Source organism: Ptiloglossa arizonensis, chromosome 10 (assembly GCF_051014685.1).
Source record: "Ptiloglossa arizonensis isolate GNS036 chromosome 10, iyPtiAriz1_principal, whole genome shotgun sequence".
In the NCBI taxonomy this organism is placed as follows: Eukaryota; Metazoa; Arthropoda; class Insecta; order Hymenoptera; family Colletidae; genus Ptiloglossa; species Ptiloglossa arizonensis.
The window spans coordinates 12,850,430-12,877,560 of record NC_135057.1 but is presented as its reverse complement, the minus strand read 5'-3'; the positions used below and the strand labels follow the sequence as shown (position 1 = coordinate 12,877,560).

At 28.2% G+C, this 27,131-nt stretch overlaps 7 protein-coding genes across 12 annotated transcripts; 4 read left to right on the top strand and 3 right to left on the bottom strand.

Moving 5' to 3' along the window:
* Positions 1–198: 198 nt before the first annotated feature.
* Bgm (acyl-CoA synthetase bubblegum family member 1) lies at positions 199–11,791 on the bottom strand. 2 transcript variants are annotated; one of them, XM_076321977.1, is made up of 13 exons: positions 11,620–11,791; positions 4,636–4,703; positions 4,404–4,458; positions 4,114–4,321; positions 3,872–4,006; positions 3,592–3,787; positions 3,420–3,521; positions 3,158–3,304; positions 2,601–3,079; positions 2,228–2,442; positions 1,994–2,145; positions 1,701–1,826; positions 199–1,585 (listed from the first exon to the last, which is right to left on the bottom strand). In XM_076321977.1, exons 2-13 carry the CDS (start codon positions 4,696–4,698, stop codon positions 1,391–1,393), a joined length of 2,073 nt encoding a protein of 690 aa, XP_076178092.1. In that variant the 5' UTR covers positions 4,699–4,703; positions 11,620–11,791; the 3' UTR covers positions 199–1,390. The 2 variants fall into 2 exon arrangements, with proteins under 2 accessions (XP_076178092.1, XP_076178091.1); XM_076321976.1 differs by lacking the exon at positions 11,620–11,791 and adding an exon at positions 6,634–6,697.
* Positions 11,792–12,871: 1,080 nt separating this feature from the next.
* LOC143151927 (uncharacterized) lies at positions 12,872–13,231 on the top strand. The gene has a single exon (XM_076321456.1). The coding sequence runs from the start codon at positions 12,995–12,997 to the stop codon at positions 13,229–13,231; it is 237 nt and encodes a 78-aa protein (XP_076177571.1). The 5' UTR covers positions 12,872–12,994.
* Positions 13,232–13,447: 216 nt separating this feature from the next.
* On the top strand, positions 13,448–14,922 carry LOC143151925 (TIMELESS-interacting protein). Its single transcript, XM_076321454.1, has one exon. The coding sequence runs from the start codon at positions 13,448–13,450 to the stop codon at positions 14,381–14,383; it is 936 nt and encodes a 311-aa protein (XP_076177569.1). The 3' UTR covers positions 14,384–14,922.
* Positions 14,556–15,414, bottom strand: LOC143151926 (U6 snRNA-associated Sm-like protein LSm6). Its single transcript, XM_076321455.1, has 4 exons — positions 15,261–15,414; positions 15,008–15,139; positions 14,814–14,904; positions 14,556–14,728 (listed from the first exon to the last, which is right to left on the bottom strand). Exons 3-4 carry the CDS (start codon positions 14,902–14,904, stop codon positions 14,580–14,582), a joined length of 240 nt encoding a protein of 79 aa, XP_076177570.1. The 5' UTR covers positions 15,008–15,139; positions 15,261–15,414; the 3' UTR covers positions 14,556–14,579.
* A 721-nt stretch (positions 15,415–16,135) lies between these two features.
* LOC143152209 (lysophosphatidylserine lipase ABHD12) lies at positions 16,136–20,425 on the top strand. 4 transcript variants are annotated; one of them, XM_076322061.1, is made up of 10 exons: positions 16,136–16,702; positions 17,420–17,578; positions 18,675–18,793; positions 18,891–18,996; positions 19,061–19,260; positions 19,338–19,473; positions 19,561–19,678; positions 19,774–19,935; positions 20,003–20,130; positions 20,203–20,425. In XM_076322061.1, exons 2-10 carry the CDS (start codon positions 17,499–17,501, stop codon positions 20,240–20,242), a joined length of 1,089 nt encoding a protein of 362 aa, XP_076178176.1. In that variant the 5' UTR covers positions 16,136–16,702; positions 17,420–17,498; the 3' UTR covers positions 20,243–20,425. The 4 variants fall into 4 exon arrangements, with proteins under 4 accessions (XP_076178176.1, XP_076178177.1, XP_076178179.1 ...); XM_076322062.1 differs by lacking the exon at positions 17,420–17,578 and having other exon boundaries at positions 16,141–16,702; positions 20,203–20,422; XM_076322064.1 differs by lacking the exon at positions 16,136–16,702 and having other exon boundaries at positions 17,540–17,558; positions 20,203–20,421.
* A 490-nt stretch (positions 20,426–20,915) lies between these two features.
* Taf1c-like (TATA box-binding protein-associated factor RNA polymerase I subunit C-like) lies at positions 20,916–24,559 on the top strand. 2 transcript variants are annotated; one of them, XM_076322059.1, is made up of 12 exons: positions 20,916–21,390; positions 21,471–21,742; positions 21,811–21,912; positions 21,982–22,112; positions 22,197–22,287; positions 22,356–22,475; positions 22,558–22,756; positions 22,839–22,974; positions 23,055–23,275; positions 23,337–23,602; positions 23,673–23,846; positions 23,942–24,013. In XM_076322059.1, the coding sequence occupies exons 2-12, from the start codon at positions 21,475–21,477 to the stop codon at positions 23,944–23,946; spliced, it is 1,713 nt and encodes a 570-aa protein (XP_076178174.1). In that variant the 5' UTR covers positions 20,916–21,390; positions 21,471–21,474; the 3' UTR covers positions 23,947–24,013. The 2 variants fall into 2 exon arrangements, with proteins under 2 accessions (XP_076178174.1, XP_076178173.1); XM_076322058.1 differs by having other exon boundaries at positions 20,921–21,390; positions 23,913–24,559.
* Positions 24,334–26,556, bottom strand: LOC143152208 (mitochondrial import inner membrane translocase subunit TIM50-C). The gene is made up of 8 exons (XM_076322060.1): positions 26,364–26,556; positions 25,792–26,132; positions 25,511–25,630; positions 25,329–25,436; positions 25,099–25,230; positions 24,903–25,026; positions 24,710–24,813; positions 24,334–24,613 (listed from the first exon to the last, which is right to left on the bottom strand). Exons 1-8 carry the CDS (start codon positions 26,503–26,505, stop codon positions 24,527–24,529), a joined length of 1,158 nt encoding a protein of 385 aa, XP_076178175.1. The 5' UTR covers positions 26,506–26,556; the 3' UTR covers positions 24,334–24,526.
* Positions 26,557–27,131: the final 575 nt, after the last annotated feature.

Here is a 27,131-nt window from a genome sequence, read left to right as displayed (position 1 = left end):
TATTATACTATTTAAGAAATATACACGTGCTTGTTGTAAAATAATTACAATAATCTTATAATTATCATACAAATATTTTCAATTTTAGTTTTTATTGCCTTATTTTATTCAAATATATGTACATTGTACATATAAAATTGAATAAGAAAATAATACATTAATAAGAACATTAAAAAAAATTTTAATTATTTTTGTCCATTTGCATTCGAACTAAATATTCATTTATTCAAGTGCATGAATTGGTATAATTTTTAATATTGAACATAAATTAACTATTTAAGTCATTATATAACACAGTACTATTTCACATTAATATGTTAAACAGAGTGCATTTTTTTATAAAAGTATAGTAGTGAATAGTATAACTATACCAAGCATATAGGGTGATTCGTAAATGCATGTCCATACTTCACAAGGTGAATCTGGACACGGAAATGAACATAAACATATGTTCTATGTTTATGTATGTAGGATATATATTTACATGACGTTTTTTTAAATATTTTAAAGCGTATATTCACAACCCCCAACTCCGAAGTACGGACATGCATTTACGAATCACTACAGTTTTTATATATACTTATATATTTCAGTACAATGTTCAATTAAAAAATAATTATTTTGTATATATCTTATTTAGGGCCATAACAAGTAGGCGACTTTAAAAGTAAAAAAATTAAGTTAACTACTTTAACACTTTACCGACTGCATAGTTCGTACACAAACTTTTTTACATGAATGATACAAAACACCCATATACGTGAGCATGTACTACAAATTCCACTGTTGTTTCGGGCGCCAAAATATTTAGGCACAGCCCTGCTCTTATTAACAATAACATTCGCTTATAAACTATTGTTTACAATAATGTAACATAAACGTAATTTACAGAGGAACTTATCTATTATCATATTTTGAAAAGTTTTAAACCTCATTTATTTTCTTATTTTTTTAACTTTATATTCAATTGACTAATGAAAAATAATCAGAATAACTTTTATTGTTAGAGAAACTAATATGTTAATAACAGATTAATATATTGATTAAACTTATACTCCTGAAGTTTGATCCCAACTTTCTAGGACACTATATAATTCATAATCAAATTAAATTTATTTCTATTAAAATATTTAATAATCAAACAATTGTCATTCAATGTGAATAAGCAATTTAATTAATGATTGTATAGTTTTGAAATTTAAATTATTCTTTGAAATTTGTAAAAAATAAATCATGGTTATATTACAGATTTTTTACTTGCGTAATATCACAATTTGAAATATCAAAGCATTTTATATAGGCATGTTGGCAGTTGCTCGAATGTTTACTTTTTTAATTGTATTGGAACATTTTGTTGAGGACACATTCAGCACTTTTATGCATAACATATTTACTTGTACATATCGTCTATTAAACTTTTATACATTTCGCTAACAATTCTTCTTTTGAGTTTAAGTGTTGGTCCCAATTCTCCAGTTACAACAGAAAAGTCATGTGGTAAAATTCTGAATTTTTGTACTTTCTGTGCATTACTTATGACTTTATTATTTACCCTTTTAATTGCTTTATCAATCTCTTTATATACCTGCAAATAAATTGTAATTTATGTATTATAAAATGGAATGTGCTTATAAAAAGAATACACCATAGATTCAATAGAATTTTTCATAGACAATAATTGATCAAAGTAATTAACTTACAAGTGGATCATGATTGTTTATAACATCTGAAACTGTTGTTGCTGTGCTTCCAATAGATGCTAACCATTTTAAAGTATCTGGAGAGAATGTATCTTTTGGTTCACCAGTAGTAAGAGATACATCAGTCTGAAAGTATATTCATAAAAATATTTGTATTTTGTTGTTTATTTTTTTTTCTAATTAGTGTTAAACTTGATACAACAGTGGTATATCACTTTGTATATTGTATATTTTTAGATATAATTTACAATTATATTATACTGTAATGTATACAATTTCATAACATATCTTACCTTTAGACTAACCAACAGAGTAAGGTACTTTCTTTTATCTCCAATTAGTACAGCATTGCTTAATGCAGGTAATTCAGCTAATATTAATTGTTCTATTTGAACTGGTGGTATATTTTCTCCACCAGCAGTAATAATCAATTCTTTTATTCTTCCTAAAGGTCAATAAAGAGCCATATTAAGAATAATATCAAATGAAACAAAAGAAGGGATCTTTGTATAACGAAAGGTACTTACCCGTTACATACAAAAATTCATGCTTATCTGTCTTGCCTAGATCGCCACTAAACAACCATCCATCAACCTTTAAAGATTCTGCAGTTTTTTCTGGGTCGTTTAAATAACCCATAAATATGTGCCGACCACGCATACAAATTTCTCCTTCGCCGTTACTATCTGGATTATCAAATTTTGTTTGAGCTCCAAATATTGATTTACCAACACTAGATAGTCTAAATACAAAGAATGTTGTTAAACATAATGTTTTAATTGTATTATTCAAATACTGATGCTAATTGTTAATATTGCCTTTTAGTAATAGTATTAATAAGTAGCACTTTGAATTCTTAGTAAGACACTGTAAAAGTGTATAGAAATAATTAATGTTCACCTGCAATAATTTGGTGTACCTAAACAATGTGCACCACTGCTTTCAGACATTCCATATGCTTCCAATATAGGAATATCTAAGCTCATGAAATATTGCTTAATTTCTGTACTTAAAGGTGCTGCTGCAGAAATACACAATTTACTTCTGTCTAAACCAAGTGTTGCTCTTACTTTGTTAAATATAAACCATTTAGCAAATAAGTAACCCCAGTGTTTGTAATCAATGCCATTATTCATTTTATTCAAATTGTAGTAAAGTCCTTGTGCTTTTGCCCAAGAAGCAATCCAAGATTTTATTATTCCATTATTACTGGCAACTACTTGCATTTTTTCATAAATCTTCTCCCATACTCTAGGTATGCTTAATAAGACAGTAGGTCGAGCTACAGTTAGAGTATCAAGTAAGGTACCTTTAAGTGCACTCTTGTCCGCAAAATATAGTGTAGCTGCTATAGTAATGCAGCAATATATATCGACTACCTAAAATTATTTTATGTATCTAAACAATTGTAATAAATCTTAAACTAGATGTATACATAAAATGCTTATTATATTTACCTGTGCTGCAACATGAGATAAAGGTAGATAACTAACTAAAACCTCTGACTCCTCAGAAAATCGGAGCGTTTTGATGATACTTTGTGCATCATATGTAAGATTATCATGACTTAACATCACAGCCTTTGGATTTCCAACTGTACCTGACTATAAACAAAGGAATAAATTTTGTTTTATTTACAGTGAAAAATTACATTTTTTATTCAATGAATATTTACGCAGCAATAATAGAAATTTTTTATAGATACTTAATTTTTCATACCGTATAAACCAAAGTGCAACATTCATTCACCGCAATTTGCTTTATAACATCATTTAATTTATCATCAGACTCTTTTTCTCCTATTTTCAGTACATCATTCCACTAGAAAGCAGCAATTCTTATGAAATATATCAAGAAAAATTGTTAACATCACACATGTAAAATTACTTACACACAAAACATCTTTTTCTTCTGATGTGCCATCATATATGATGATTGCCTTTAAGTGAGGAAGATTGTCCTTTATTTGAAGTATTTTCTCTAATTGTTTGGTATCATCAACCACTATTATATTTGCTCGACTATTGTTAGCACAATATTGACATGCTTCTGCTGTATTTGTAGTGTATACACCAACTGCAAATCCTCTAAAAAAATAATAAGAAACAAATTTAAGATATTTAGAGAAGAATAATGCGAAGGAAAATTTTCAAAAATATCTTTATTTTCACCCTGCATGAATAGCAGCAAGATCTGAAATAAGCCATTCTGGACTATTGAATCCCAAAACACAGACTCCATGGTACCGTTCTAAACCCAACTTTAAGAAAGCCTTGGCCACAATTCTTACTGTATTTTTGTATTCTCTAAAAGTGAGAGTTCGAAAAGTGAATAAATCCATGCAAAACTTGTTTAACTATATACATATATATATATATATATATATATATAAATACATCTATATAATATATACTTGTAAGTGTATGTCTTTCTTTTTCCATCAGTATCTGGTTTTGTGACAAGAGCAATTTGATTAGGAAACAAGTTAGCTGTTTTAGTTAACAATCCAGGAACTGATATAGGTTTTAATGAACTAGCCTCATCATTATCTACAAGTATTTTCACACGTCCATTTGCTTGCGTTGTGATCGAACTATCCGCGGGCAAAATTTGATCAGGTCCTATAACAATAGCAAATGAAGAAAAGATTATAAATATATTTACTCACGATTATTTCACGACGAAAATGTTACAAATACTTACCGTTGAAACCGATTTCGGTACCAGTCACATAATAAGTATCCTTTTCTGCTATTTCCTATTGAAATACATCAAACTATTAATTTCATACATTTTACGCGCGTATGTAAATAAAATTATACACTTGCGAAGTTTATTTCAAATTATAATAAAACAGAATACATTTTCTTTTAGCTTTCAACGTTTATCATTCATTTTTCCTTATCCGTAAAATTTAATATTTAACTTATTTTACCTTTTCGTTTGAAGCAAAACCTTTTATTACTCCATTCGATTGAACCGGTTGCACTGTAGTCATGTTGTCTAAAAGTAACGAACAATTAGTCAGAAAATTATTTCCCTAATCTTTAATCGATTAAGCTTTAATATTTAATTTGTCGTGTGATATTTTGCGAATCACGAATTTCATTAATAAGACGTAGTGTAGCTGTTGTGCGTATTCATAGTTAATCACTGATATGGTCTTCAATGATTTAATTAATTTTATGCTACCAAAAAACAATTTTGTTTCATCGCCGTAGACGCATACATTATAAATCGCGTGATTTTGTCATCAAGGAAGTTAAAGGTCATCGATGATACTTCTCTCATGCTGCGTAAAATATTACGACGAAAAATATCGAAAAAGTATACGGATAATTTGGACAATTAATTTATGATTAACAGTACTATGTTAGGATTTCTGTAAACTTTCCGAGACTTATAAAAACAGTCTAGGATCTTTATTATTACAATTTGGCGCGCATAACTTCTACCTTTGTACCTTTTCTTCAACAAAGAAAATTCAAGTGAAAATGGAAAAAAATAATATCTAAATAAACCGGTACAATATAATAGTGGAATGAGTTTATTGAAACTTCTTAATGACAATAGAATCGAACAATAAATCTACGATATGGTAGTATAATATATATCGCCGTCAACATACGGTAAGTCTCTTAAAGAACGTATTTCTCTTCGTATTATAATTGTAATTTTCATAATTCTAAATGAAAAAAGAATAACGAATGAACAAATGAAAACGAAATTATTTTCCGTTCAAAAGTGTGGCACGTTTTTTTAATCGTTCTGTACAAGAGTCTTTCTCGTCTTTTGTTTTACATGCCGTAATCTGGTATTTTTATATTTTATAAGTCTCTGTACTCTCAAGAATCAGAGCTTCTATTAGTCATCACATTGTAAATTATAAGTATCACATGCTTGTTTTTTTACTTCTTCTCGTCAGGCGATGCATGACCAAAGTGCAGCTGATATATATTAACATTTACTGATTGCGTAAAAGTTGTCTATAAATCGTGTTTATAAGAATTCAAAAAAAGAATTTTACATATATTGACCTTGACTGATATAAAGTCAAAACGATCGTGAATTTTCAATGACAAAACGTGTCATAGGTAGTATGTTATTAACCACTGTTTGTAATTATCAAATTAGTTAGATGTATTGATATCAGTATCAATAGCTGACTGTCTTGTGTCATTGACATCATTGACTCTCTCACGTACAATAGTTACGAACCTTAACATTGTAAATGTCTTTATTGAAACCGGTCGATTTCAATTTCGCACCGACCTACATATATTATAAATCGAACATTGTCCAAAGAAACCTTAATAAACAGATTAAAGTCTTTCCAGTTCTTATATACGATTATAATAATAATATTATAATAATATACACACCGGATGTAACCTTATTTATTTATTTATTTATTTAGTATTTATTATTCGCTGATGTGACAACTTAGTTGAATCACTGTTCAAAGCAAACATAATATTCTTATTCTTCCACGAATCAGTAGAAAATCGAACGGTTTTGAAATAAATGCAGCGAAAGGAATGAAATATAAAAAGTGATAAATGGAGTATATTTTCAATTATTTGAAAAATATTTTCCATAATTATTACTACGAACTATGCATATACCGATAAAAATTATCGTTAGGTCGAGAATAACAATATTAATACGGAACACTCGTACGGAAACATTGTAAATTGGCTTATGAAGTGACGTTCAATTGTTCAGAATATACTTGCAAGAAAAATATAAACGTATTTCATAAATTATTAATACGAAGTTACGCGATCGAATGCGTTTCTGACACTCTCACCCTCTCAAAGGTGTGTTGTTAAGTGGGGGGAGTCTTTTTCCAGGAAATGCCATTAAGATTTAATTGAAATCAGTTTGCAAAGCGATGATAGATCGTTTGTTCTTATCAAATTTTAAGAAATACCTTTGTAAAGTAGAATAACCATCTTCACGTATTTCGAAGTATGCTGGCGCGTTAGAATACCACGAGCGAAACTGTTAGACTCGCCAAAATCAATAATAGAACATCACACCACCTTTCAGCGGTACATTCAAACAGAATGAATCTATCGTTTGTTTATATTTTTTAATAAAAGTCTCGCGTAATTATATTATGTTGTAATAAACAAAGGAGATAAAATAGCTAATATTACATTTTCCCTATCTCTGCAGTGATAACACTGAGTTGTATTAATATTATTAATGTCATTAATGTTAAAAATCATAGTAACATAATATTGAATTTGTCGTGGCTTGAATTTTTAAACGAGTTATTATTTGTCTCGATTTATTCGTTTTGTTTATGCATGCACACTGTGGCACGGGATGAAGGCTGGTCTTGCTGGATCAAACGGGTGGAGTGTGATCTTCAATTAAAGACCATAACACGATCATCGCAATAAATGTTGCGCAAAATGGTAAGCGCTCAAACTACTCGGAAGATCATCTCAAATGATAATAGATACTATGCTTATTATTCTAAAATAAATATAATCGAATTTATTCGTGGTGGTCTCTCGAGTACTATAAACGATATCGTTATGTAAACAAACAAGTCTCCAACTCTTAAGAGGCATTTAATTGTATCCGGATATTTTGACGGATAAATAGAGCTACTTCTTCTAAGAATATATCATTAGAAATTATACCGCAGCTAATCACTCGGGTAAAAAAATGAAATAATATATCCCCGAACATACGAATTCGAAAATTGCATTTTGATCGTCGCCGAAAAGTTATCTGTTATACAGCTTCTATTATAACTTTCTATTCAATGTTCAGTTGATCTGTGCAGTTCGTGCGACATATGTATGTACATTTATGAGCGTTTGATAGTTATACTCATTGTTGATAAACAACACTACAGGATTTCCGCCTGCGACACTCATTAAGTTTTCATACATTACCGTCAAAAAGGTGAAGGAAGCATTTTTAGTTTTATTTTTTATTGTAGAATTATGCTGAAAAATGTTACATATACATGTAATGCAAACAGTTCAAATGGTATAAAGTAGCGAACTTACAGAGAAAAAGATGCAATATTCTTCGTATTGTGCGAAAAAATTATAGTTTGTAAAATCAAACAGCAAATTTTCATATCTACCTCGAACATTACCAATGTAAAATCGTGTTGTTCTGTAATCTATTTAAAAATGTGAGAAAAAAAATTATACACCTATATATGTACCTGTTATTAGATGACATTCAAAAAATACGTAGCTACGTAATATTGCGTTACATAATAAATAATGTTGTACTTGAATATATGATTTTACATGAATTGATACTTCATTGTTTACTTCAATAAAAATGAACGGAAAAAATCCATTAATTCAAATGTCTACGGACACAAAGATGAGATAAAACTGTATAGAATTATTCCATATATGCTTGTAATGTGCATCATTTTTACATATGTTTGACGATTTTTGTCGATAATATGAAAATCTATTAATATTACACAATTACAAAGTATAAATAATACAATCGAATTTCAATCGAAATGAAAATTGATACAAATTTTCGATAATCAATGATGACAAAATTCCACAAAGATTAAAATGAAACGTGAAATTCAAATCTTTTGTTGATTTGAAAATTATACTGTTTTCAGTTTCATTTCTAAGGTTGCACGAATGCGCAGGATTGCCGACAATCTTTAATACTATAGTTGATATTAAATTAGCAGTAATATCATTATTTTTTACATGAATGTACTTACAAAATAGAAATTAATAAATATACAATGTAACGAAAGTATAATTATATGATATGATTATTGTGCGTAAATGAATAACATTAAATATATTAATTGAATCTTGTCTATTCTATCGAATAAAAACGATTGTCTCTAAGTAATGTATGATCTATCTCCACAAAAAATTGTTTCATTATATATATATATATTATCCATCCAAAATACACAATTAAATATATCGGAAGTATAAAAACAAGATTATTAACAAGATTATGTCGCAGTCGTAAACGTTTTATCTATTGTTAAATTTTCTTACTTCGTGTTCCGTTTAAAATGATGCCGTTAGGTGCCAGCGTTTCAATTGAACACGGAAAGTGGATTCATGCGCTCGAATAATTTGCTTTATGAAATTACTGAACGAAGACGATTTACGAGCGTCGACATGTTCCCGATAATAAAAGTAAAAAAAAATACATCACGTTATTCTGATATAACCAGTACGATAGAAGAGCATTGAAAGAATATTTTATCTTTTATCTCTATAGAAAATTATCTGCAGAATTCAGTGAAAACTTAGTTTATTAGTGGAATTTTCTTTGAATTTTTTTTTCAATTTCAAATATCATCTTTAAAGTATCTTTCGATAATTGATAAATGACAAACGTTTTCGTCGAATAATATCCATTAATACTTTTGTTATGGATAAGATTATTATTTAGTATTATTTATGACTTTAACCGAAGGTATAAAAATTACAAATTAGTAATGAGGAGCGACACATGAATATTAAATAGATTCAAGTGTTGAACAAAAGAATTATTAAGCAGGATTTACATTTTTCATGATTTTTTATCGCATACAAAAATATTAAAAAAAGTAACTGTTTGATTTTTTCACGAATTATATTAGCATCGTTAATACAGTTCTTATCAAATGTTAAACATTTTTTAAAACATCGTGACATATGAACAATTTGATTTATGAATTTATCTGCATAAAAATCACATTACTTTACATCAATTTTTCAAAAAAAGAAAGAAATTTTTCAAGAAATTGAAATGTGTACACATTAGAATATTCAAAATGTACATGCGTACATGTCAAATCATATTAAAACTATTACACTTTAATCAACATATTCATTACGCTTGGTAATTATTCTTTTCGTAAATATGCACATCTTTATGGTATCGATTGCACAAAGAATATACGAATTAAATAAATGAACACTGTTCTTTCACTTGAGGAGGTGAATTTTTATTATAATTCACTTATTAGAATTTAAAATAAATTCTAAGCGAATAAAGTTATATTATTTAAATTACTTATTTTCTTTACTACAACTCTCAAGTGTTTATCATGATATTATTCTACCTATTTCTATTTGCTTAATTATTACAAAATTATCAAAAGATGACCTTTTAAAGTCCAAAACGTTTACAAAATAAATTTCTTTGTTTTTGTGTCGAAAGTACATAGTTTATCAAAGTTTAGATAACAAAAAAAGAATGGTTAAACTTCGTTTTAACGGGCATAACATTTTCGACTTATTTTATGTCGTTCTGTAGTATTTGGCGAGTGCAATGCAAAAATATAAATTTTAATTGACGAAATCTTCCGGTTTGAGAAATAACTCGATAGAATTGTTTTTCGACTGCGGCACGTCTGCGGCAACGCGTGTGCGTCAACTGTAGTCTTCTTTTTTCATTGCTTATCTTTTATTTCATCTACACGGTAGTACAAAAAAAAGGTAGCCCAACTTTAACCCAATTCTAATTTATAAAATCTAATACTAATCAGAAGATATTAACCGAACATTATATTTGTACAAAATAATTTTCGGTAAAAGTTTTACTTTTCTAAAACAATAAATCTGACGACCCCAGCTCAAGTCTGGCACGATAAACAAATAGAAATACAGTTGTAATGTAGCATCAAGAATTCTAAAACGAATAATTTCCATCAATTAAAACTCGTGTTTATTTTTAAATACTACAGACTAATATAAAAAGGTCGAAATTTTTATATTCGTCAAAATGAAGTTCGATCGAAAGAAGAAAGCTACTGTTTGTTATTGTAGAAAAAGGTAAAAAGTGATCACGTGTTGACCGTGAATATGTTTCACAATCTTCGTTGATATCGTCTCCGTTTACTAGAACGTAGAGCGGTGAATGAAAAATGTCAGCATTTTATTTAAGATACAAGTGTTTAAAACTACGAAAACAATTAAATTACTAAAATTCATTTTTCGACGAACGTTTATTTTACATATCCTAATTTATTATACAACAAGACATAGTAACATACATGAAACGATATAAAAATAATAAAAATCGTTTTCTAAATAACTTCGACGAAGATATCGATACATAGTATAACTAGAAAATGTATTTTATTTTGTTTCTTCGAAGAATGCTTGATTGTCATTTTGTGACAAGGGTAGAGGAACTCTGAATTACAAAATGTAATTCAACTTTCTCCGTAGTTATGATAAAATTATATTTTCTAAGCATTTGTATTCTAAAAAGTATGCTATGCCAATACTTTCGACCGCCATTGTATACATATATATATATATATATATATATATATATATATAATCATAGTAAACGTCAGTGAAATCTGACAGGTGGAATCATTGAGTTTTTCCATTGACGTCGAGACTCGTGATTGGTCGATAATCATAGTTGGCACGAACATACGATTGAGGATAACTAAATACACCAATCAACAGTTTTGTATCTCTGTTTATTGAAATATGTGAGAAAAACTAAGAAATATACTTCGATCGAGTATCATTCTTTAAATGCTCGAGCAAACAAATCACATAAGCACAGAATTATCAGAAACCGGCGAACCTTTGGAAAGTAGGAAATAATTTGTTGCCGACGATCACGCCACATCGGAATTCGCACAATATTTTGAAATCTCTACCTCTTCTTATGTCAATTATTTACAAATTCTTTGCGGTATAAAGAATAAAAAAAAGAAGCATGGGAGCATTTTGTACTGAATGAAATGCAGTTTTCAAATTTATTTCTCAAAGAAATCGTCGAAATGCATTACTCGTTGAACATAAAAATATTTACGTAGCGATATTTCATTGGAAGCAAATAACGTCAAGGTTACCAAGCATTTAAGTATCCGTTCTAGTGGAATCTCAGAGTGTGTACACAATTGAATTTTCACGCGGACGACTGACTCGAAACGTACCTGATCGTTCCTTGAATTATAATTTCACGTTGACTTCACAAGCGAACGGTTCGTGGAGTTGTACCTTTAAGTCTTTTTAGCCGATAACTTCTGCACCGCACGAAAGTTCTTACGATACTGATGGTACGGTGAGTTTGCCACGATAATCCACGCTGAACTCGCGATTCGTTCAACGGGACCATGCCACACGAAACACGGTGATGCGCAATTCCGTAACCATGTGGCGGGGATTGTATGGAAATAGATTCCCGGTCATCGGTCGTTTCATTTTCAAAACGATTTTATACAGATTTTCGTTTTTGTAAACATACATAAGCGATAAATCTTAATAAGAGATACATCAATGATACAGTGAAATTATAAATTAATGGACAGTTTTTATCATAACACATTACCGACCTATGCAAATTCAAATACGCTTACGTCCGAACATCGCAACGTCAAATGTGTTGCATCTTTTCCACCTGATCTTAATAAATCTTTATCGATATAGTACATGTATATAAAATGTATGTTTTTCGAAATAAAATTATATTGAAAAATTACAATGTCTGCAATTTTTACAATTTATCTGTTTTAACAAAGTAAAACAATTCCGGACTGAGTAAAAATATATTAAATAGGGAATAAAACTATTTGCATCAACTATTTTCTTCAACTGTGTTGGATGTGATTAATTGAAGCAAATATTTTTTTCGTCATACGTGCAATGAAATATTTGAATATTATTTTTACGAAATTCCGTCTAAGCGACTACGATTTTGAGTTAACATGTAAGTACAGAGCTTTACGCAGCTAGCAATTTATATTATCTCGTATTTTCTAAAGTGACTCTATTATTGTATCACTTTATTTTTCTCCTGAAATAATAATAATAATAAAAAATACTATTTCGAATTCAATATATTTCAAATTCAAATATATAATATACTATTTCAAATAATTATTTCTAATATACCTTAGAAAATTATTATTTCAATTAATAATTTTATTTACTATATTCTAACTAAATATTTTCCATATACGCATTTATGACTAAAATGTGAAATAAATCTTCAAATATTATTTTACTCAAATATGTATTACTATTTAAATAATTACTTTTTATTTTAAATATACTCAGCTCTGAAACAGTTGTGTATTTTAAAAGTATTAAAAAGGTAATACAAATATTTCAAATAGTTCATTATTGGACAGCTTTTTAAAATAAATGTATAATGGCGCGTATGAATACATGCGCGAGCAATGAAAGCAGAGCTGCGTTAAACGATATTTTCTTTGTGTATAAGTTTGTTATTACTAACCGTATAGGATCGAATAAAATAAAATCAAGTTTAAAACCATTCTATAATAATATTTTAATTTATTGATCAAAATGTCAGGCACACCGATAAAGGAAGAAAACAACACATTAGAGAAACTGCAAACCACGGAACGCCCTCCAAATGCAAATTGTGAACCCATTGTACAGGAAATAACACAAACCCATCTATTAAACAAGAAGTTATTAGTATCTCTTTTAGAACGGATGAACAAATCCAATGGTGAATTTGATAAATTTATGGAAAAAGGAAGTTCCGACTGTGATTCTCAAGATAACAATGAGTTTTAAGTAAGCAAAACATAACCTACATTCCGTTGGGAGGTACGACTACCGTTACAAACGTGCAATTAACTGAGGCACGAATACTAATTGAGGGAAAAACGTGGTTTAAGAATTTCTCGTGCATAAATACTTGTATTCAAGGGCTTCCTAAAAAGTTTTACTGTTAAGTAAAGAATTATTGTTTCATATACATTTAAAAAGTGGGGGTGCAACTTGTTGAATATGCTGACGTTATCAAACGTTTCTGATTACGAAAATGAAGATGATATAGTAGCTGAATATGAAAAACGCAATTCTGATGGAGAGGAACTTAATGATTATAGAGATAAACCCACAGACTCGGGTAATGAGGAAACTGAAGAAATAAACAATGTAAAAAGAATCGATCCATCAACATCTACAAAGCACATAATAAGAAAGCCTATACCTAAAATAAACACAGAACGTTTAAAAGGCCCTAAAGGAATACAAACTATTGAAAAGTACTTTGAGGGGTTTAAGTTCCAAGGAAAAGGATATGAAAAGACAGATTTAGATAAAATCATGAAAAGGATGGATCATTGGGCACACAGACTGTTTCCCAAATTAACGTTTGATGATTTTCTTGAAAAATTGGAGACATTAAGTACTAAGAAAGATCTTCAGGTATTCATAAAAAAATATAGGCTAGATATGATTAGCACGGATGATACCATGGTGGTTCAGGATGATGTAGACGAAGAAAGCAACGAAGAACAAAATGATCCTGTTGATGAATTTGATTTACTAATTGCTGAACAAATAGAGAAGCAAAAACAAGTCGTTAATCAGCAATCAGCAATATCTGATGCACCTGCAGCTGATGCTCTATTTGATAAACTATTTTTAGAAACCAATACTAAAAATTCTCAACTTGTTAAAGAAAATTCTGGTCAATCGCAATTAAGTGATGAGATAAAAGAACGTATAGAAAAAAATAGACAACAAGCTATTCAGAGAAGACTTGCAAGACTTAAAACTCTAGAAGACGAAACTAAAAAAAAGAAATTGGAAGAAGTTAAAGGTACACAATCTGAAGATAGTTCTTACAATGTACAAATACCCAGTCAAACTCCAAATTTGGAACATAAAGATTTCGAGAATAATTCACAAGAAGCATATAAGGAGCATAAATCTTAAAACGAAAATACTATTGTATAAGTTATAAGAAACTATAAACAAATTTTATAACATAAAAGTATTAATGTAGCATTTAGAAAACTGTAAGTATAACAAATAAAAAGTTTAGTATTCAAAATTTTAGAGTATTATTTTCTAAATACTCATATAGGTTAAAACATTTTAAACACTATAGAAATTATACATTTATTTTTACTTAAGTTCTACGTTTTTGTGTGCTTATATATAATACATTATTACCACGAATAAAAGCATCACCATATTTATCTTTTAATTGACCATTCACATATTCTTCAGTTTGTTCAAGAGCTATATTCATATAACCATCGAGACATGCTAAAACTCCTATAAGATATTAAAGACAATCATTAATAAAAGACATTTCTCACATTGTTATAATTTGTTGAAAAATTAAATACAAATGTGTCACCTCTATAATCTACACCACTATTTAACTTTACAACAACAGGACGTCCATGGATCTGTTGAATAAACTGTGATAAAGCTTCCTTCCGACTCATCTGCAAGTTAATATTGTATTACAAAAATAAATTTTTGATTATTATATGTTTATTAAATGAATTTCTTTAAGGTTAAAATAGTTTTTTTTTTCAAGAAATGTACCTCGTAATTGTTAGCTTTGTATACAGCGTTTTATACTTAGTTTGTTTATTAAATTCACATTAACTGCGACTTACAAACAGTAAGCAATTGATAACTCTAAAAGTTGTCCTAGATTGGTAGATTTTTACGAATCTGGTAAGTTTAAAAAAAATAATATTATAACTAAATCGTAAATATATACATTTACACTAACAAAAAGTAGAAAATATCATAAAAGATTAATAAAACACATTGTCAATATATTTATACTTACAAAATACTTTGTTCTTGTCTGTTTACCAAATAATTTAACCAATTAAATTGCTAAATATTATCCATGAATTAGAGCTTAATAGAGTGACGAATATAAAAAGTCTTTTACACTTCGTAGGTAAAGGGATCAAAAATCCTATCTGCCGTTTAAAGTAAAAGAATACGTAGTACATCAAACTCAAAATCCCTAATACTATGTATAACAAACGCAAAGTCCCTAGTACTATACAAAAGACTAACCAAATAAGTTCTTTTTCTTTCTCGATAAACTTTTACTTGTTATGGCTGATCACTAGATGCAGTTACTATATCGATGGCACATTATATTAATTCTATCTTATAGAATATGTATGGAATCTAATATACAGATGGGATAAAATTCAAATACTCTTTAGAGTATAAGATATAAATTATACAGTACGAATCTGAGAATAAATAGGACTTGTAAAATTTTGTTAAATTCGTAGGATAACTATAACTTTGAAAGTGTTCTTGGTTTTATGTTACAATTTCTCAAGTTCCATCTGTGAGAATGAATGGAACTTATTGTTACAATATTTTTTGAGCTTCAGAAATTTAATAGAACCACAAATAATATACAGAATTATGTTTTCTACACTTGTTATCTTTACCGATTTCGATGGTTCGGTTGAATATAGTTTTTGAATTAACATTCTAATCGAAAAAGTGATCCAACACGATTTATATATTACGATGTCGGTATTTCAGATTGTGACATTACTCCCGTAAAATAAAATGTTTATTCTATATATGGTATAGGGTCTTGTTTTTTATGGTGTCAGATTTATTGACTTTCATAGTTGTGTTAATTGTAGTTTTCACAAACACTATTCTTAAGTGGAGAGTGCACAACAAAAGCAATATATATTTTTCTACGAGGTCGATAAGTCAGTTGATACAATTCAAACTCTCTTTGAATATCAGGTCTATCATTTATTGCACTTGTAACGTTAGATATATCCTATACGTCACTGTGTTTTAACAATATTTAATATAAAATACTTAATGCTTTTTTTCCGATGACCTTTCATCGATAACTTCTTCGAGTCCTTCTTTATCATCTCTGTATTTATCTCAGGTTATAACCGGAACCTCGTCTGGTTCAGGTCAGCACCAAGTGAAATCGTTGAACATATGTATGCTCTTCTGAGTTTGGTTCTTCAGTGTAATATGTGACAGCAAACTGACATAAGGAATTGAAATAAACGTTTTTTATTTACACATGCTTAAAAATAGAAATATAATTTTCAAAAATTTGTCATTATATATTAATAACATTTCATATATTTGGCTTGCAATTATAGTTGAAGTGTAATTATATAAATCAGTGTCTCAATTCTACGTGGATAGAGATATTTTCTTCGTAAACACTATCACAATTATTATGGTATATTGGTTACCAAAGAAACGTTTTAAAAAGAGGTACAGTATTATCTGTCATCTGTTTCTAAATACCAACATTTTAACAAAACAATCTACTAAAACTCAACAGTAAAAATTAATACTGATATAACATTTAAGTGTAATTATTACCACCTGTTTTATAAATTTATAGATAATATATATGTTTAGTAGCCATTCAATTTTAAGACTATCATTTTAATAGTTACTATAAGTAGAGGTATTGTATTTGAAATTTACAAATGTTCTAAACTAAACAATTATTGAAAACAATTCACTGTACAGTTTAAAATGTAATAATTTATATATATTAGTAAATATAAATATATATATTTTACAAATTGTGAAATTCTAAATAGAATTTGTAATAAATTGTCCTAAAAGTTGTACTAAATTATGAATTTAAATAGCTATTGCTAATATGTATTATATAATAATATATTTAACAAATAGCAATTATCAGTTAACAATTTTTTTTGTAAATTAAAATTACATATAAAATATAATTTTACAAGTCTAAATCTTTTGAAAATAACAAAAGTTATTACAAAGGTTTTTATGACATTATGTAATATAATACTATATATAAATTGGTTAATTATACATAATAGTTTAGAAAGTTCCATTGATACTAGAAAATGATCTACTATAAAACCTAGTCTATGTGGACATAATTACACTTTCATAAATATGACAAACAACATTATATCTCATTTTCCATGTACCATTATTCTCTAGTAATTCCACGTAAGAAATTTCACTTAAGTAAATTACCCTAAAAGGTGGAATTAATAAGATTTGGTAACTACTAATAAACATGCAGTGTACTTATCTACTATTAGCAGCAGTGACATCATTCATCGTTCTTGATATACAGGTATACAGGTATACAGGAATGTAAGTGACTCTGTTATAATCATGATTTATTCATTTTTTTTTATTGAAAATGTTAATTCTTAAAAGATAAAAAATTCTTGTTTACACGTCTTTAAGTTCTGCTATTTTGTACAATAATATTATAATAATTTTAATATTGCCTTAAAGATAACTCTTTGTTCAATATTCTCATTAGCAGATAATAAGAAAATATTTTGTAACAGAAACTGAAAGTTTTCCATTATATAACTCAGCACATATTCATGTCTCTAATTCTTAAACCATATTTCTAAGTCTATTAAACAGAATACGTCTTAGAAATAGATTTAACTAATTATTTAATAAATATAACATACAAAAAGAAACATATAACAGGTACTTTATTACAGATATTTATTAGGCCAAATAAATGCAAATACTTTTTTAATTATGTGGGTTTAATGATTTACGTATTTTATTTTCCAATTGTTCATAGTTATATATACTTTATTCCATTGTTTACTTTGTCCAATAAAATGTGATTCTTTTTTCTCTCTTAATTTTTGTTATTATAGTATTCAACATAAGTTGTAAAAGATCTAAATTATTGAAAAATGTATAAATCAGGAATCAAAAGATAAAGATAAATTTTTGAAATATTTTATTAAAGGTATGAGGTGTAAAATGAAAACAATTTCATTCGCAAAGTTTAACTTGTGTAATTCTGATTCATATTTTAAGTGAATAATTTTCAAATTAAATGCATTATATATACATATAGTAATGTGAAATAATTAGTAATTAAATGGTAAATATGTACATCATCTGCTATGAAATTAACAAGGTATAATGTTATAAATATTATCATACTCTATGATAATTTGTTAATGGTTTTATGTGCATGTACTAAGATATATGGTTTTACTTATGTGTTTTATGAATAGTAACAATAAGAAAAATGTATTAATAATATAATAGTAAGTTATATACTATTATTGTTTACATAATTCAAGACATATTATTATTTTGTTAATATAAACAAATTGAAGCATGATTTTTGTAAATAAATATTTTTGCTTAGTTATTTTTTTGTGGAATTAATGTGATAATATTTTAAACATGAGAATATGAATTTCAGATACTTATTTTGGGCAATGAAGGTATCATTAATCACATATCTTGTTATATTTGGGCTTTTGCCCATTATATTTCATTACTCTTATACCATACAAAAGAAAATACTCTTTTTAAACTTTAGTAAGTATGTTTATAAATTGTATACAATATTTAATATATTGTGTTTTCCAAAATTTTTTTATATAAATATTTGTTTTTTTATTTTGTATATTTTCAGTACAATGGCCACTTAATGTAGATTTTACAAAACCAGATTTGGTTGGAATGAAAGGGACAAGGAACTTTTACTTGAAAACTCATCAACAAGTAAAAATAGGAATATGGTAAGTGGAAATGCATAGATAAGGTAGTTTTGTTATTTATTCAAAATAAACAGTCTATTTTTAGGCAAATTCTACCTCAATCTTTGTTAAATGATACCACTATTATAACTGATGATGACTACGAATCTGTTTTAAGTAATGCTAAGCAACCTATTTTTCTTTATATGCATGGTAACAGTGGTAATAGAGCAAGTGGTCATCGGGTACAACTTTATCAACTTTTTCAAACTTTAGATTACCATGTTATATGCTTTGACTATAGAGGTGAGTCTAATATATTCTAATAGTTATAAGTATAAACTATTCAAGAATCTATAACAATAATTTTTTAATAAATGCAGGATACGGTGATAGTGAAGAAGCAGAACTTTCTGAAATTAATGTAGTCACAGATAGTAAATATATACTTGAATGGTTGCTAAAAAAAGTAAATGGTTCTGCTCCAATTTTTGTATGGGGCCACTCTCTAGGGACTGGGTATGAATAGCAAATTTGTGACAGACAATATTAGTGTGATGGTAAAAAGAATGATATGTAATTTTGATAAAATATTATTATTTGTAGTGTTTCTACACATGTATTAGCGTTATTAGCATCAGAAAATATTCAACCTGCAGGCTTATTCTTGGAATCGCCATTTAATAATATGGCAGAAGAATTAAGTGAACACCCTTTATCACAGGTATTTTTGAATATATGCAAAATGTTTTCCAAATATTAACACGCTATGATGTTAAGTATACTAAAACACATTTATATAATGTTTGTTTTTTTAAGATTTTTAAGCATTTACCATGGTTTCATTGGATGATTGTTGAACCATTTTATGATAATCATCTCCGTTTTGAATCAGATAAACATATAAAAAATATTCAGTGTCCTGTTATGATATTACATGCGGAAGATGATAATGTTATACCAATTTCTTTGGGTGAAAAGGTATGTAATCAATTTAGATTAGAGTTTTATAAGAAAACAATAATAAATTTTATATTTATTTTATTAGTTATATGAAGCAGCAGTAAGTTATTATGGAAATAATACAAATCGTATTCAGTTTACACGTATAGATTCGTCATATGGTTTTGGTCATAAATATATATGTCATTATAAAGAATTACCTACTATAATTACGTAAGTCTCAGCCACAATTTTATTACAATTCCGATAATATATATTATTCATGCCTTTAACGATATTTTTCAGGTCATTTGTAGAAAATATACATAAAAATCAAACTGACTAAATTATTTAGCGATAATTTATTAACGTAACCTAAATATTTGTATAATAGATATTTGTAGATGAATAATATAAATAATATAATGTGGAGTTAAAAAGTACGTAATGAGTAAACCTTTTAAAATTTGCAATTTTTCTATTCAACATTATTTGGTTGATATATTAAAAATCTCATGTTTTTACTATTGAAGTACAGCTTTTAAAATTATACAGTGTGTAGTGCTTAAATATTGTCGAAACTTACAGCGAACATAAAATACATATTACAACTGTAATACATTCATTTGTAATAATATTAATTTTATTCGACAAAGTATATGCGATGATTTGTATGTACTATATATAGGAGAATTTTGTGAAGTCAAAGTCAATACTGTGATAGTTATTTTAAGGTCATCAACAGTATTCATTATTTTACATTTGACAATTTTATTAAAGTGACACAGTTACAAATTAATGAATACTAATACATTATTACTATTTTTGTTTACTTTAAGTTTTACTTTGTAAAAGAATGGAAATTAGTGTTGTTGCCAATCCATTATGTGTGAATGCAATTGTCTGTACAGTATACTAAATTATTCCTGTGTTGATATATTCCATATTCTTTATATAAATGTAATAATAAAGGAGAATGATTAATGCCCTTTTGAAGTCAGCTAAATACTTTGCTATTTTATTCGTTTTGTAGTCTGTAATTCGATCTTGATATATGAATTTGAAAAATTAAATACTATTGGAGAATTTATGGAAACCGACTGCTATTTAATGCCCTCTGTTGGTAAATCCGGGAGACATTACCACATCTTTCTACAGTTGTTTAGTGAGAAATATTCTACAGCCGTAATGGTTACAAATTGTAACCAATTGCGACTCACAACCAATATGTTGGTTGTATATTATGATAGTCGCAATGGTTACAAATTGTAGCCAATTGTGACTCACACGTATATTATGATAATTTCGAATGTTGAGCACGTGCAAAAGCTATCGATGCTGATATATTTTATAGATACTATTTTAAAAGTATTACTGATGTTAAATCATTATTATAATGATTAATATTAATTATTTATACTAAAATGCTTATGAAAAAATCTGTTCTGTATTATTTATATTTTACAACGAAAGAATAATTTTAGTTTGATACAGGTTAGTAAAGACACATATAAATGAAAGACTAATGAAATAAATATATGCATTTATGTACACAGTTTTTTTATAATAAAAAGGTACATGAATAAAGAGGAAAGAAATATAATGGAAGACCAAAGTATTTTGATGTCAAAAGCATATAAACGTGCAGAGTCAAATTTGAAAGCCAAATTGAAATCAACATTTTTGAGAAGCTATCCACATTATTTAATACCAGGATATAATTTACATAATGACTTTTCTGCAGATGATTTAGATTTAGAAAATGTTGTCGAACAGTATCAAGATTATCCTTATTATTGTGATCTACCAAAGCCTTTGTTACCTCCAGCTAAATTACCTCGAAGTGGTAAGTGATTTAATCGAATGAGGTAATATTTTGTTAAATAAACTTAACTCTGTTTACAAATCATATAGTGCTAAATGAAGAGGATCCTGCATTAGAATTACTCACTATCAAAAATCATATAAAGGATGATGTACAGAGGCTAAAACATTATTATCATAAACATAAGAAAGGTATTTTTATCATAATAAACGTGCAAATTTGAAAGATTATATGTTTATGATAATACATAATTTTTATAGAATTAGGAACAATACATAAGAAAGATATTAAGTGGAATCGTAGAAAGAATGTGGTTACTACTAAGATACCAAAATATGTAACAGAAATTGCAACAATTATTGATATGGATCCAGATCCGTATTTCGATGGGGTATGACAAATTAATAGTAATATTTGATAAAAGAAATAATTTAAGATGGTAGCATTTAAATAACTTTACAGGAATTTTGTTTAGGTTTATAATTGGTATTATACTGGTGGATCAGTGAACCATGTACAATTAAATAATACAAGTGTACTACTTTTTCCATTCATGGATGAATTAGGTATTGTTATTAAAGTAGTATTTTTATATTTTTAAAGAAATTACAATCTCATTTTAGTATACTTATAGTTGCTGCACCTATTACTAATGTAGAAGATTTTTTATGGAAACCATTATTTCGAAGAGCATCCAAATGTAACATTACTGGTCCCTTGTATGAATTAAAATACAACATTAATGGCAATACATGTATGCTTATGTATCTTTGGATTATTTATTTGTGGCTAGTATTTAGAGGATACATTGTATTCAGTTTTAATCAATATTTTAGGTAAAGTTTTGGGTAGATACAAAAATCAATGTAACTTTTATACGCTGTCAGAAAGAGATAATAAGTACAGTCTTATCGAAATCCATGAGCAACCATCAAAAGTTCCTTTTGTTAGTGCAGATCTTAATTTAATCAATACTAATCAGTATTGTACTCTAAATGTGACAAGATCCATAACATTATGGGATATAACAAAAATGTAAATATTATCTGTGAACACAATATTAAATATATATTGTCAAGTATATAAACAATAAGTAAGTTTACAATTATTTTTATAGGAAGCATGTAAGTAGTAATACTGTAATGGAAACCACTGTAGTCAATGATTCATGGGGAAGTGTAAAGTTCCAGACAATGGATCCAAATGTTATTTTGTTTGTAGATAGATGCAATCTTCATTATCTCGATGTTAGAGTAAGAGTGAAAACACTTAGTAATAATATTTTATTGAATATTTACAATAATTTTTAATATAACTGCACTCAATTTTACAGATTCCATATGATCGACCAGCTTTAACATTGTCTCCAAGATCTTACTTGGAGAAGTGTGAAAGGCTTTCATTAGATATTGCAAGTAGACACAATTCTTGTAGATACGTAGGTACTTATCATAGCATTCTAATGTGTGATAATCGCTCTCCAAATCAATGTGTACAACAAAAATGGACACATCAATTCAAAAGTCCACCACTCATGGGGCAGGTCATAAATAGGTAATATATATTTATTGAATATAATTTTATCAGAAATGGAATAATCAATGGTTGTTTGCAGAGAAAACAAGGAATTTGTTGTTTTATCTAGTCAAATATCTGGTGAAAGTACAATAATTTTAAATACTTGGACAAGTAGTGAGACTGCACATTCATTTAATTTTCCTTTTACTCCTCCTCATGTTACAAAAACATTAAATGAATCTCAAATGCAAGGAATGTGTTTAAATCCATATTTGAGAAATAGATTTGACTTGTGTAATATTGGTTCTGCAGTTATTACAAATGAAGTTAAAAATATATTTTTGTTTTTACAAAATTCAATTGGTACAAATATTATTTATTTATTACATACTTTATTTCATTCATAAAATGTTTAATACCGTATTTTGTTTAGGTGATATATATTATCAGTGTATAACACATGATACTGAATTAAACAAATATTCACCTATTAATTGTAAGTCATATTTTATATTGAATGCTTGGGAAAATGCGATATGTTCACAAACAAATACCATAACACCTCTTACGATGTCTGACAAATCAAATATGCAACATATTTACAATAGTAAGTATTTACTCACTTTAAAGATGGTATATAATACATAGAAATATTATTACATTAATTTTGTAGACTTTACAAATAAAAAATTACGATTAAAGTGTAACGAACATGAATCAGATGTTTACTTGGAACCGATATGGAAGCAATCGCTCGAAAAATTAAACACTTACATGGATATATTAGCACCGGAACTTTTAGCAGTATGGGAAATATGCGAAGAAGTTCCATTATCTTTAACAGCAGTACCTCATCAAAAAGTTTTAAATTGGTTGGAATCTTCGGATGTGAAAGCGCTAGTTTCTTCGCAAGAAGAATTGGACAATGAAGTAACACCGATTAATACTCAAGAGTTAATAAGTGTGTCTCAAGAGATAGATATAACTTGTTTAGATGACAGTAATGTACTACAAGAATTACTTTTACCGAAAGTTAAAACTGCGGGTCCAGAAAGAAAAGAAAATATGCGAAAGAAAAGAAAAATATGAAGGAAACTTGTTAAAATAGAATTATATTTTTATTATTTTTCTACAAATGACATGCAACGTCATTGGACGTACGAATTACTTGTTTATTTATAGTAAAAATTATACAATAATTACATGTAATGTTAACAAAATGAATGAACATGTTAACAATGGTTTACAAGTTTTTATATTTTACAGTATTGCCTTTTCTACTAAAATTTAACGATTTCGAAGGAAAGATGGTTTCCACTTTGATGTCAGTACTTTATTATTCTGTGCCTTACTCTCTTCCTCTTCCATTTGCATCTAAAAGCATTTTATATTTAGTAAATATTAAATTATTTTAATATATATGTATATATATATATATATATATATATATATGTTACGTAAGTCGGTTACCAGTAATTTTCGTTGGTTTTCTCTGAATACTTGCAATGGATTATCAAACTGTCTGTAATAATTGAGAACTTCTCGTACATCATCCACATTTGTCGCTAATATAACTGAAAAATGCGATTAATGTTAAAATAATATAAATAATTAAAGTACATATAAAAGACACTTATAAACATAAAAATTCATTCGTACTTACTTTTAAGGAATGCAGCTAAGTCGTACAGAGTCGTGTCATCGTCATTACCTGTCCATTGTGGTAATTTTAAAGTGTTTTCTGGATGTAATTTTATACTCTTTTCGTTCCAGTCGACTACTATAACCTGAGGAAGCGTGAAATGAAACGTATTAGTAGATTTTCGGCTTATGTAAAAATATACAAATCAAATACTTACCTTACTAAGATCACGGTTCAGTGCATCCAAATCTTTAACATGGGAGCCGTCTACAAAACGTGTCGTATCTCTCACTAGTCTGTACATGATATATCCTTTAGGGTCCAATATATCCAAGATAGGAAAAACAGTCTAAACGTCGTATTAAGTAAATGACATTACGATAGATTAAAATTTTTCATTAATAATTCGATATCGATATAAATATATGTACAATTAACAATGTTTACCATTCCTTGTTCCGCCGTATAAACGACAATTTCAAACTGTGGTGGAGCCACGGCTTCTAAAAACTGATCCACTCCAGGTCGCTTTTTAAACCTCCAGCCAGTTTCGTACTAAACAAAGGATCGATAAAAATAAATATGTACATTAAACTAATGAAATACATTTGGGCACGCATAAAGCTTACCGTCCAATCAGGATGAACAAGTAAATCGGTCAACTCTAGTACCAAAGTGTAAGGGGGTTGAATGTAAGGATACTTAAGTGGGTCTGGAAGCAATTTATCTCTGCTGGGTTCTTGAACCATCTGTAATATAAAGTATAAAGGAACGTACAATTAGATTACACAGATATTAAAGAATTAAGATTAGGTATTTAATTGGCTACTTTTAATTATTCCATTTGGACACTTCAATTTTGTATTATTGTTTACAATAATATAAAAAGTACGTAGTAAGAATTTTATACCTTAGAATAATAATTGAATTCTCTTTTGAACCTTCTATATATTCTCTCGTATAACGGTAAATTCGTGTATTCATCTTCAATGATATTTCCTTCGTCGTCGTATTTTATTCTCGTGAGATCGTATACTATAAAGGATAGCCCAAGGGAAATAAACACACCAAAAAATGTGAGACTATATTTAAGCAGTCTTTTAGATTTTTCACGTCTCTCCCTTCCTTCCGCTTCTTCTCTTTCTTCTTCCCCTATCTTTCTATCGTCCAATATATCCGGTGTCAAAGACTGTACAGTTCCATTGGTTGATTGTATATTCGTTAAACTACCTGTTATTTTTGGTCGTTGTACTGCACAAAGGTATAGTTAATATAATCATTATTTCAATTCAAATATTTGTATCAATACTGAATGATCAAATATATCTTATTAAGACCAGTATATAATATATTTTACCATATTATTACGAACGATGTTTTTTTTAATTATATATTTTAATTATAGACATTTTTTATAAATACCAAGTATCTGAGTCGCACACGTTTCGACTATACAAGGTTATGTTTCCTAAATTTACTTACCCTCGGTGTTGTAATAATATAAATGCACCGTTTGAAGAAGGGATTTTCGAGCAATTGGTAGGCAAGTTGTACAATATATCGTGCCTGTACTTCCATTGTATATTTTATACAAATGCCGCAAACTCCTCGTCGCAAATGCCATTATTTTAAACAGGTCATGAGCTTTCTGGTAGTATACATAGACACGCGTATACCAAAAAGCTCGGACTTGTATTTTCTATCACGCTACGATCTACTCGGTCGATAATTCAGGGATGCAATTTTTCAACATTTACTCGGTAATGCAGTACCCGTCTCGTAATATGTGTTCTGCAGTGTCGGTATAGAATTTGATTGCGTCATCTAGATTCGAAAATGTGAACAATTTCTCTACAAACTTGGACGTTTCGTTGTAGAGGGTGATAGTAAAAGTAATTGGGTCGATTCATGCTAGAGAGCTAGTAATATTTCATTCCTCATTTTCCGTGTAAACTATCGTATCATTTTCAAATCCGAATTCTTCAACAACGAGTGTTTAATGAACAATAATCTGATCTATTATAAAGTTTCGGTAACTAATTCAATTTTATGTCTGTTTATACTTTACACCGGAAATACTAATGTGCTTTCAATCGATGCTGCTTCGGGCATTGTTGAAGAATTAAGAAGGTTCATCGAGCTGTACAATGTAGTTGCCAAAGTTATCGAGGACTACGAATGCACGTTAATAGTATAAAACCATAGACATGTTACCTCGGTGGTATCATCCATTAGCTAGTCGATGATAAT